This window comes from Chrysemys picta, chromosome 1 (assembly GCF_011386835.1).
Source record: "Chrysemys picta bellii isolate R12L10 chromosome 1, ASM1138683v2, whole genome shotgun sequence".
In the NCBI taxonomy this organism is placed as follows: Eukaryota; Metazoa; Chordata; order Testudines; family Emydidae; genus Chrysemys; species Chrysemys picta.
The window spans coordinates 73,644,883-73,657,404 of record NC_088791.1 but is presented as its reverse complement, the minus strand read 5'-3'; the positions used below and the strand labels follow the sequence as shown (position 1 = coordinate 73,657,404).

General features: G+C 39.0%; 1 protein-coding gene across 1 annotated transcript in view; it reads right to left on the bottom strand.

Moving 5' to 3' along the window:
• Positions 1-12,522, bottom strand: part of OTOGL (otogelin like) — a 145,250-nt gene that overhangs the window by 55,044 nt on the left and 77,684 nt on the right. Inside the window, exons 32-35 of the mRNA XM_042850786.2 lie at positions 10,056-10,223; positions 7,042-7,320; positions 2,463-2,580; positions 1,861-1,940 (exon numbers count right to left, since the gene is read on the bottom strand). Of these exons, the coding sequence (XP_042706720.2) occupies positions 1,861-1,940; positions 2,463-2,580; positions 7,042-7,320; positions 10,056-10,223 (645 nt within the window). The remainder of the gene's footprint in view (positions 1-1,860; positions 1,941-2,462; positions 2,581-7,041; positions 7,321-10,055; positions 10,224-12,522) is intronic.

The following is a 12,522-nucleotide window of genomic DNA, read 5'->3' as shown; positions in this document are numbered from 1 at the left end:
AATTCTGCAAACACAGAATAGTAGAATATTTGGGACCTTAGATTAAAAAAATACAGTTTTTTTTCTATTTTTGGACAGTAATGCACTATAATAGATTACTTTGTAGTAGTAATTATTAAACATCATATAACTAATTTAAAAATACAAAATACTGAGACTATTTTAAAATGGAAGAAAAATAACTATAATGCTTAATCACCACATTATCCACAAATAAAGGAATGATGTGATAGCCACATGCTGGCAGTTAACCATCCAGGACACTGGGCTATTTAAATTCCCCCTCCCCTCAAAAAATGTAGCCAAAGATGCAGGGAGGTTGGCAGTGAGGTACAAGAGGTCATAGTAAAAACACGGGATCAATGTATAACTGGGGCAGAGTTGGGCTGAGCCTTTAACAAGAACAAGATGTCTCAATTTAATACAATGGAAGTGACAGAAGAGAAATTGAATTTGTGTTCCACACAGTCAGATCTGGAGGATGATTTTAGCAGCTGTATTCTGGATGGACTGGAGTGGAGTGATGCACGTATCAGGGAGGCCAGGGCGAAGGAGGTAGCACTTTTGCTACAGCACTTTTGCTACAGCCACTGCCTGTACAGCATGCATATCCCTCTTCTTCTCCCTCTTTCCGTATATGGGCTTTATTTTCTAGGGCTTTCAATCTGGTTGTTACAGCCTGACACCCCAATATTCACCACTGTCATGTAATTAGGATATGTCTTATACAAAGTATGCCTTGTGAGGTGTCATTCTAAAAATCTTGATCTGCTAGACAGTAATATCTCGTACGATTGTATGTGCTATTGTAATTTGTGAAGTTAAGCTATGTATGTGTTGCTGAAACATGCCCTGAGGTTGAAAACACCCATCAGGTATGACAGTAAAAAGGCCAAACAATTTTGATGGCTTATTGAGGAAATGCACACAAGCACAAGGATTACCCCAGGAACTGTGTACAACAGAAACCTCTCAGAGATAGCACTACCCAATGGAAATTGTTTGACCCCAGTCACAGCAAAAGAGCTTCCAGCAAGTGGGGAGAAGATATAAAAGGGGGAAAATGACATTGGGGGGGACCTCACTCTCCCTACAACAACACACCTGGAAACACCTGAGGAACAAAGACTGAACTGTGGGAAATGACGGTCCCAGGCTAGAAGGATTTTTAGCCTGTGTATGAAAACCTGGGAAAGCCAAGGCAACTTGTGCCTTAAGAATCTGCCAGCCTGTTTGTCACTCAGAGTGAGAATATGCTAATTAATACCTTACCTATCTGGTGTGTTAAGATCAGTTTGCGTTTTTTGTTTATTTACTAAGGTAATCTGCTTTGATCTGTTTGCTATCCCTTATAACCACTTAAAATTTAACTTTTGTAGTTAATAAACTTTTTTCTTGTTTATAACATAAGCCAGTTTGTGAAATTCATATCTGGGGGGGGGGGGAGGGGGGCAAGAAGCTGTGCACATCTCTCTCCACATTGAGGGAGAGGGCGAATTTTTATGAGCTTGCGCTGTGCAGATCTTTCTATACAGTGCAAGACAGTATTATTTTGGGTTTATCTCCCAAAACGGGTGTGCACATTAGTGCTGGGTGAGTCCTCTCACACAGAGTTAACTTCAGTCTGTGTCTACAGCTGGGTGTGGCCCTAACTGTGTGTGTGTGCTGCAAAAGGCAGGAGAGCCTAATTCAGCAAAACAGGGAGAGGGAATCCAGGCTGGTGGAGCAGGAGATGCTCAGTGAAATCCCAGTACATCAGGTGGCATCCCGGACGGGGGGGTCCAACCTATCACACTGGGCGTGAGCACTAAATAAATTATATAATAAAAAACTTTACTGGTAACTGCAGAAAGTACTTACAGTCTTCTGGATAAACACATTTAAGTGTCACCTCATCAAGGATCATATTTTTAGGACAATATGGTAAGCATCCTTCAACCCTTTAATAAAACCCCCCCAAAAAAATCACATTAGAAAAAATGGCAAATCTACAATATCTTAGTTCAGTTTGACAAAATGACAGTTTTTAAGGTTCCTTTTTTTGACCCTGCCACACAGAGAATCCTGAGACCCCTCCATTAGTTTACACACACACACACACACACACACACACACACACACACACACACACACACACACACACACACACAAACACACACACACACACATTCTGAAATCCTGATGCAGCCAGTAGGAGATTGACAAGGAGTCATTCCACATTCATGCTGATGGACCATTACCCACAGATAAACAAACATATATCATGTAAAATCATCTAACGGACATGTGCATACTTAATTTTTACAAGGCACAAGAGGCCAATTCAACCCTGTTATAACTCCACTGAAGTGAACTTTTTGTTGTAAAGATTAGTATATATTATAATATATTATTAAAAATGATAGTGTATACATTCTATATAATAGTATTATATTGGAGATATATAGTTTATTTGGACTTACGGTGGAAGAAATTTACATTCTACTCCTTCAGGATCACTACATGTTTTAAAACAGGGGCTAGCACAAGGTTCATATCTCCATTCACACATCCTCCTATAAGGCACTGATGCATGGAGATCTGAGAAAGAGGGAAAGCATGGTATTTATAGATTGATAGTCTTTTCTATGATGTATATTACAGTAATAGCAAGTTGATAGTAGAAATGAAGTACAGACTCCCAAAAACTTCCAAATGAATAACAGTGTTTTTATAAGTGAGTATTTAAACCAAGGAGTCCTAGAAAGTTTAAAAATATTGGAGTATTAAAGGAAAAAGGACATATACCCAAATGTGCTGTTGATTTCAGGAACAACACTACTGCCTCGCCCAGCAAACAGAAAAAATATCTATAGCTCACTAAACAATATATGAACTTTTGTCTGCTTGTTATAACACACCAAATTCATTTCCAAATAAAAAAAAATAGGGCTCTCAAGAGATTAAAAAAATTAATCATGATTAATTGCACGATTAATCGCACTGTTAATAATAAAATACCATTTATTTAAATATTTTGGGAAGTTTTCTACATTTTAAAATATATTGATTTCAATTACAACACAGAATACAAAATGTACAGTGCTCACTTTATATTATTTTTATTACAAATATTTGCACCATAAAAAAAACAAAAGAAATAGTATTTTTCAATTCACCCATTACAAGTACTGTAGTGCAATCTCTTTATCATGAAAGTTGAACTTACAAATGTAGAATTATGTACAAAAAATAACTGCATTCAAAAATAAAACAATGTAAAACTTTAGAGCCTACAAGTCCACTCAATCCTACTTCTTATTCAGCCAAACAAGTTTGTTTACATTTGCAGGAGATAATGCTGCCCACTTCTTGTTTACAATGTCACCTAAAAGTGAGAACAGGCATTCGCATGGCACTGTTGTAGCCGTTGTTGCAAGGTATTTACATGCCAGATATGCTAAACATTCGAATGTCCCTTCATACTTCAGCCACTACTCCAGAGGACATGCATCCATGCTGATGACAGGTTCTGCTTAATAATGATTCAAAACAGTGCAGACCAATGCATGTTCATTGTCATCATCTGAGTCAGATGCTACCAGTAGAAGAATAATTTTCTTTTTTGGTGATTTGGGTTCTGTAGTTTCTACATCAGAGTGTTACGCTTTTAACACATCTGAAATCATGCTCCATGCCGTGTCCCTCTCAGATTTTGGAAGACACTTCAGATTCTTAAATCTTGGGTTGAGTGCTGTAGCTATCTTTAGAAATCTCACAGTAGTGGCTTCTTTGCATTTTGTCAAATATGCAGAGAAAGTGTTCTTAAAATGAACTACATGTGCTAGGTCATCATCCAAGACTGCTATAACATGAAATATATGGCATGATGTGGGTAAAACTGAGCAGGATGCAGACAATTCTCCCCCCCCCCCCCCCAAAGGAGTACAGTCACAAATTGAATTAATGCATTATTTTTTTAACAAGCGTCATCAGCATGGAAGCATATCCTCTGGAATGGTGGCCAAAGGATGAAGGGGGCATATGAAAGTTTTGCCTATCTGGCACGTAAATACCTTGCAATGTCAGCTGCAAAAGTGCCATGTGAATGCCTGTTCTCACTTTCTGGTTACGTTGTTTCAAAGATTCATAGACTCTAGGACTGGAAGGGACCTCGAGAGGTCATCGAGTCCAGTCCCCTGCCCGCATGGCAGGACCAAATACTGTCTAGACCATCCCTGATAGACATTTATCTAACCTACTCTTAAGTATCTCCAGAGATGGAGATTCCACAACCTCCCTAGGCAGTTTATTCCAATGTTTAACCACCCTGACAGTTAGGAACTTTTTCCTAATATCCAACCTAAACCTCCCTTGCTGCAGTTTAAGCTCATTGCTTCTTGTTCTATCCTTAGAGGCTAAGGTGAACAAGTTTTCTCCCACCTCCTTATGACACCCTTTTAGATATCTGAAAACTGCTATCATGTCCCCTCTCAGTCTTCTCTTTTCCAAACTAAACAAACCCAATTCTTTCAGCCTTCCTTCATAGGTATGTTTTCGAGACCTTTAATCATTCTTGTTGCTCTTCTCTGGACCCTCTCCAATTTCTCCACATCTTTCTTGAAATGCGGTGCCCAGAACTGGACACAATACTCCAGCTGAGGCCTAACCAGAGCAGAGTAGAGTGGAAGAATGACTTCTCATGTCTTGCTTACAACACACCTGTTTATGCATCCCAGAATCACGTTTGCTTTTGTTGCAGCAGCATCACACTGTTGACCCATATTTAGCTTGTGGTCCACTATAACCCCTAGATCCCTTTCTGCCATACTCCTTCCTAGACAGTCTCTTCCCATTCTGTATGTGTGAAACTGATTGTTCCTTCCTAAGAAGAGCACTTTGAATTTGTCTTAATTAAACTTCATCCTGTTTAACCTCAGACCATTTCTCCAATTTGTCCAGATCATTTTGAATTTTGACCCTATCCTCCAAAGCAGTTGCAATCCCTCCCAGTTTGGTATCATCTGCAAACTTAATAAGCGTACTTTCTATGCCAATATCTAAGTCGTTGATGAAGATATTGAACAGAGCTGGTCCCAAAACAGACCCCTGTGGAACCCCACTTGTTATACCTTTCCAGCAGGATTGGGAACCATTAATAACTACTCTCTGAGTATGGTTATCCAGCCAGTTATGCACCCACCTTATAGTAGCCCCATCTAAGTTGTATTTACAAATTTGTAAATTTGTAAATACAACTTAGATGGGGCTACTATAAGGTGGGTGCATAACTGGCTGGATAAACCCATCTAGTTTATTGATAAGAATATCATGCGAGACCGTATTAAATGCCTTACTAAAGTCTAGGTATACCACCTCCACAGCTTCTCCCTTATCCACAAGACTCATTATCCTATCAAAGAAAGCTATCAGATGAATTTGACATGATTTATTCTTTACAAATCCATGCTGGCTATTCCCTATCACCTTACCACCTTCCAAGTGTTTGCAGATGATTTCCTTAATTACTTGCTCCATTATCTTCCCTGGCACGGAAGTTAAACTAACTGGTCTGTAGTTTCCTGGGTTGTTTTCATTTCCCTTTTTGTAGATGGGCACTATGTTTGCCCTTTTCCAGTCTTCTGGAATCTCTCCTGTCTCCCAGGATTTTCCAAAGATAATAGCTACAGGCTCAGATACCTCCTCTGTTAGCTCCTTGAGTATTCTAGGATGCATTTCATCAGGCCTTGGTGACTTGTGGGCATCTAACTTTTCTAAGAGATTTTTAACTTGTTCTTTTTTTATTTTCTCTTCTAAACCTACCCCCTTTCCCATTAGCATTCACTATGTTAGGCATTCCTTCAGACTTCTCGGTGAAGACCAAAACAAAGAAGTCACTAAGCATCTCTGCCATTTCCAAGTTTCCTGTTACTGTTTCTCCCTCCTCACTGAGCAGTGGGCCTACCCTGTCTTTGGACTTCCTCTTGCTTCTAATGTATTGATAAAAAGTCTTCTTGTTTCCCTTTATTCCTGTAGCTAGTTTGAGCTCATTTTGTGCCTTTGTCTTTCTAATCTTGCCCCTGCATTCCTGTGCTGTTTGCCTATATTCATCCTTTGTAATTTGTCCTAGTTTCCATTTTTTATATGACTTCTTTTTATTTTTTAGATCATGCAAGATCTCGTGGTTAAGCCAAGGTGGTCTTTTGCCACACTTTCTATCTTTCCTACCCAGCGGAATAGCTTGCTTTTGAGCCCTTAATAATGTCCCTTTGAAAAACTGCCAACTCTCCTCAGTCGTTTTTCCCCTCAGTCTTGATTCCCATGGGACCTTACCTATCAGTAAATAAGAAGTGGGCAGTGTTATCTGCTGTAAATGTAAACAAACTTGTTTGTCTTAGCGGTTGGCTGAACAAGAAGTGGGACTGAGTGGACTTGTAGGCTCTAAAGTTTTACATTGTTTTGTTTTTGAGTGCAGTTATGTAACAAAAAAAAAATCAACATTTGTAAATTGCACTTTCACGATAAAGAGATTGCACTACAGTACTTGTACAAGGTGAACTGAAAAATATTATTTCTTTTGTTTATCATTTTACAGTGAAAATATTTGTAATAAAAATAATAATATAAAGGGAGCACTAAACACTTTGTATTCTGTGTTATAACTGAAGTCAATATATTTGAAAAAATGTAGAAAAACATCCACAAATATTTAATACATTTCAAATGGGATTTTATTGTTTATCAGTGGGATTAATTGTGATTAATTTTTTTAATCGTGATTAATTTTTTTGAGTTAATCATGAGTTAACTGCAATTAATCAATAGCCCTATAAAAATAATTACAAATTTGACTGTGAGTTATGCTGTCAAGGCAATATTCATGACCTGAAAAATAGGAAATCAATAACATCTGGACACAGAGGGGAATAAACACAAAAACAAATAGGGGAAATCAGTACAAATATTTGCTACTATTGATGAAGATGATGCACTCATGTGTACCCCTCTTAAGACAACTAGAACAGAATTGTACAGTATTCTTTGGGATTGTGTACAACTTACCTTCAATGCTAAAGCTACTTGTACGTTTGAATTCTTCTGAATCATCATACTTTGACACTTTAATGCCAGAAGCTGTCAATATAATGAAAAAGCCTTTCTTGTTGTGAAGTTCAAATGCACTATAATCTGGAATCCAGAGGCCTTGGTGGTGGAAAAATGTAGCTCTTCTACGAAATGAAGAACTTGCTGCCCACTGTTCCAAAGTAACAGTTTCATTGTCATGGACATACAGGAAATAGTTTGGTCTTTCAGCAGATTCAAGGGAAACAAGGGACAGAGCTGTCACAAACAAAATACAAAGCAATCAGGAGTAGGCTATCACACCAGAGAACCAGAGGCTATGGACTACACATTAGCTATTGAGTAGTTTATGTCAAAACTAGTGCTCTTCACAAAAATTCTCCCATTTTTTCTGTAGAAAATAGCAATGCTGACCCATAATTCACTTCAGATAAAAATCTGAAAATTCAGCTACATATAGAGCTGACTGAAAAAGTGAAATTCCTTTTTGAGAAAAAGTGTTGTCCCAAAGTAAGATGAGACATTAAAAAACAGGCAAGTTTTCACAAAATGGGATTTCAAGAAAAATTTTATTTTGGAAAAACCTAAACAGGATTTTTCTGCCCTCCAGGACAAGAGCCTTCTAGCCAGCTTCCAGAAAGTCTGAGAGCCCGGTCACTCTGCCTCCCTCCACCGAGCTACCAAGTCTGGGAGCCTGAGAGGTGCTGCCCATCCCTGGAGCTAGGGAGAGGCAGAGAGACAGACAGTCCCAGTGCTCTGCTGCGTTTTGACACAGGTTTCATCAAATCTGTGCTATATTCAGCTAAACCCTTCACTCTACCAAATTGGCATTTTCTTAGTTTTACCAGAAAATTTCCCACCAGCTCTAGTTATGTAAGCATAGTTTGTCCAAACTTCTTTTGGCTGCAAAATCAGGGTACACATTTTGTGAGAACAGTCTTCTCTCCTGAGACATCCAGTCACAGCCAGAAGTGCCATCAGGAAAGTTGTATTTAATCACTTCTTGTTCTGGTCCTGGACAGATCAAAAGTGTAGAAATCACTTCTCTGAACATTTGAGAAGCTCAAAAAAGACTTGGTTCAAATAACATGGGTAAAAATATGTTGCTTCCATACTTCATCCAAATACTATCTCATCCCGAACAGGAATTTGAAAAAAGAACAGGAGTACTTGTGGCACCTTAGAGACTAACAAATGCATATATGCATCCGAAGAAGTGGGCTGTAGTCCACGAAAGCTTATGCTCTAATAAATGTGTTAGTCTCTAAGGTGCCACAAGTACTCCTGTTCTTTTTGCGGATACAGACTAACACGGCTGCTACTCTGAAACCAGTAATTTGAAAAATGTTCATATATTACATAGATTTAATTCAGCTTTCAGTCACCTCAACATTTTACCTGTACTATATTATATCTGCTGGAGAATTTCATTAGACTTCATTCATCCTTCTACTTCATCACCTTTCCATTTATTTTCAAATGTCATCCAAAAAGCTTATTTTCTTCCTTGCCAATATATCTCAATTTCTCTTAAACATTGTCATAAACAGACAGTTAAGGGTTAATGCCTCTTTTACCTGTGAAGGGTTAAGACGTTCACCTAGCCTAGCTGACACCTGACCAGAGGAACCAATGAGAGGACCAGATGGTTCAAAGGGAAGGAGGAAAGTTCCCTTTGTCTGTTAAGTTTCAGTTTGGACTGGAGTGGGAAAGCTCCAGAATTCAGCCTCTTATTAAGTAGTGAGTATTAGTGAAGGAAATAAATAGGTTTATGTTTATTTCTTTGTAACCTGTCTTGTGCAATTAGAGGAATAGTCAAATTGGGTATTTTGGGTATTTTTTTTTGTGTAACTAAGGGTTTGCCCAGGGGAACATCCTCTGTGTTTGAAATCTGTTGTCTGTGAGAGTAGCTGGTATGCTAATCTCTCCCAGAGGGTTTTCTTTTACCTTTCTTTTCTTTAATTAAAAGCCTTTTTCTTAATACCTGATTGATTTTTCCTTGTTTTTAGATCCAAGGGGGTTGGATCTGGATCCACCAGGAGTTGGTGGGAGAAAGGAGGGGGGATGGTTAATTTCTCCTTGTTCTAAGATCCAAGGGGTTTGGATCTGTATTCACCAGGGAATTGGTGAAGAGTCTCCCAAGGCTACCCAGGGAAGGGAATTAGCATTTTGGGAGTGGTGGCAGTGGACCAGATCTAAGCTGGTAGTTAAGCTTAGAAGTTTCATGCAGGGAAACACATTTGTACCCTAAAGTTCAGAGTGGGGAAGCAGCCTTGACAAACATGATTTGAAATCTCAGGACAGAGACGGCCCCTTTGGAGATACTGGTTTCACAAACTGTGATAGATAGGAGCCCTGCATCCACTGATGTCAATGGCAAATCTCCCATTGAATTCACTGGTGCAGGATATATAAGGGATTGAAAGAAGGAAAAATATTTTTATATATTAACATTTTTGGTTACATAGATCAATGTTTGAATGAAAGAGAAAGCGTTAAAAATTATTTACACAGTGTGAACAAACAGAAATAGGAAGAAGATATATATATTAATAAGCGTAGCATAGGTGGTTGGTTTATTACTGGGGACACAAACACTTTTGGTAAACATTTGTAATATCTAATGTTTCTTATTTACCCATGCAAACCATTTCTATTTCTAGTTGCACAAGATACTTAAATTTCCCTTACAAAAACTGTCATTTGGACCTTGCTGCATTTCTAAAATATATTCTTGCGAAATTTAGCATTAAAGCCTTAAGTTAATTTTTCCAAATGTGTATTTTAAATGCACTATATTTCTTCTTGAAACTGTAAGGAAAAATCAGTTTTCCAACTGGCTATTCCATTCCATGAAGGACAAACTGAAAAAAAAAAATCATTGTAGCATACTTTAGACAACTAATAAACTTAGAAATAAGTAACAGAGTAACTGATACATATATAGTTCTAAAACTAGTCTTTGTCATTACTGTAATATTGAGTATACTTACATAAGTCTTTATCTTTGAAAAGGCCGGGAGTTATCATAAAACTAAATCCCACATTTTCATATGTACTGATTCTAGGCAAAGGAAATAGCTTTCTGCTGGTAATGTTAGCGCCTATAACAGTATCATTCTGTCCATAACTTGCCAAAATATATGGTCCTTCTCCAAGGCCTAGTGAAACAAACAAAATCAAACGGAAAAATCTATTGATTACTTATATAAAAAAGCAAAACCTCAGTTATTTACCACCAATGATTGGTGGCATATATTGCCATCAATTATTTTCCCACACTTGGAATTGTTCACAAAAGATAAGAAAACCCAGGAACCATTAAAAGCAGTTCACTTAGAATGGGACCATGTGCCTCAATGTAATGTTGGGCTAAGACAGCATCTAAGACCAGCATGTCTACATTGCAGCTACATTCACAGTTCAAGTAAATAGATATAGTTTGCACACTAAAAATAGCAGCATAGTTGGGCGTAGCACAAGTGGCAGCTTGAGCTAGCTGGCCATGTATGTACCTGGGGACTGGATGGGTTTGTACTCAGACAGCTAGCCTGTGCTATGTGCTACTCCCAGCAACACCACTGTTTTCAGCAGAGCTAGCATGTGTCTGTCTACTTGATCTTGGAAGCATGTTCCCAGCTGCAGTGTAGACATACCTTATGCAAGAGGTACAACATTCCCTCGCCCCAGTTCACTTCCTGTCCAGAATACAAACACTCTAAACAAGTGAGATGCAAGAAAGACAAGTATGGATATATTCGATAACTACCCTCACTAATAAGTAACCCAGGTTTGTTCTTCATGAAATTTCCTCCTCTACATATCCCCACTCTTGGTGGTAAACTGAAGGTGTCATATTTACACACAGATGATGAAATATGGAATAAAATATTGAAAGAATTGTAATACCACTATTCCCCAATGGGCATTGAATTTGATCTCTGCATCTATCCAGTAACGCCAGAGGGAAGTAGACATGAAGTTCCAAGTTGTTGATCTACAGCTGTCAACTACAAGAACACTGATGAGGCAAACATTTGACGCTGATGTTGCTCTGGTGGAAAGGTTCACAAATATGTATAATTTTTTTTTACAAGGTTTCACTTCTTACTATTGCTGTGGGTTACACAAAATGTAATTGACGCTGCTGGGCATAATCACCACCCTCCACACAGGAACAGACTCGAAAAGAGACCAGACAAAAGAGACCAGAGAGATCAAAAGGAAGTAAACCAGACACAGCCTGGACAAGTCTGGTGTATGACACTGAGAGAAGTCTACAAAGATGGCATCTGGTTTTGGTGCTGGCTAGCAGGTTTGGGCTGTAAGGAAAGAAATGATCTTTTGTTTTGGTTCCTCCTGTGTTCAGGGAAACAGGACTTTCTACATTTTTTGCAAACAAACAAGATTGCCTCAAAGGTACCAGACTGCATCATCAATTTCTCCTCATAACTGGAACAGCCTGCAAGACCCTGAATTTTTGGCTAGCCACTCAGGCCAAAAAGTAGTAACAGGTCACAGCATCACTCACTCAAACTTGGCCTGCCTGTGCACCTCCCTCCATCAGAAGGGAAGGGCAGCCAGGCCAAACCTGAGCTGTTCTGAGATTGTGTGCATCAGTTTGCAGGAGCAAGGAACCAGGCCCATCCCCATGGGTAGGGCCCTACCAAATTCACGGTCCATTTTTGTAAATTTCACGGTCATAGCATTTTTTTAAATCTTGAATTTCATGGTTTCAGATATTTAAATCTTAAATTTCATGGTGTTGTAACAACCATGAATATGTATTTTAAAATGGCAAAATATAAACATGTAAAGCCCTTAAGACCCCCAGACTTTCTCAAACTGGGGGTCCTGACCCAAAAAGGGGGTCACAAGGCTATTGTAGGAGGGTCATGGTATTGCAAGCCTTACTTCTGCACTGCCTTCGGAGCTGGGTGGCCAGAGAGCAGTGGCTGCTAGCCAGGTGCCCAGCTCTGAAAGAAGTGCTGCTGGCAGCAACACAAAAGAAAGGGTGGCAATATTATGACCCTCCTACAATAGCCTTGTGATCCCCTTTTGGGTTGGGACCCCCAGTTTGAGAAAAGCTGTGTATTTTGTATACTTTTACCTTATAGTATAGGGTAAAAGTACACAAAAGACCAGATATCACGATCCGTGATGCATTTTTCACAGCTGTGAATTTGGTAGGGCCCTACCCATGGGATAGGAGCAGCTGCTGCCAGGTGAGTGTTCTTGTTTTATATGTTATTTTTCATTTTATTTTTTGTGTTATTTCATGTTTGTGAAGAACACAAGGGCTCTAGCCATAATCTAGTGTGATGGATCTGCTAAGGAGGCACTACAACTCCCACTAACCCCCTTCCCTACTGCATATCCCTTTCCCCTGGTCAGGTAAGAAGAAGGTTCTGACACAGGCGATGGATGGGCTCTGTGTGGGGAGTGGCAGTCGCATGTCAA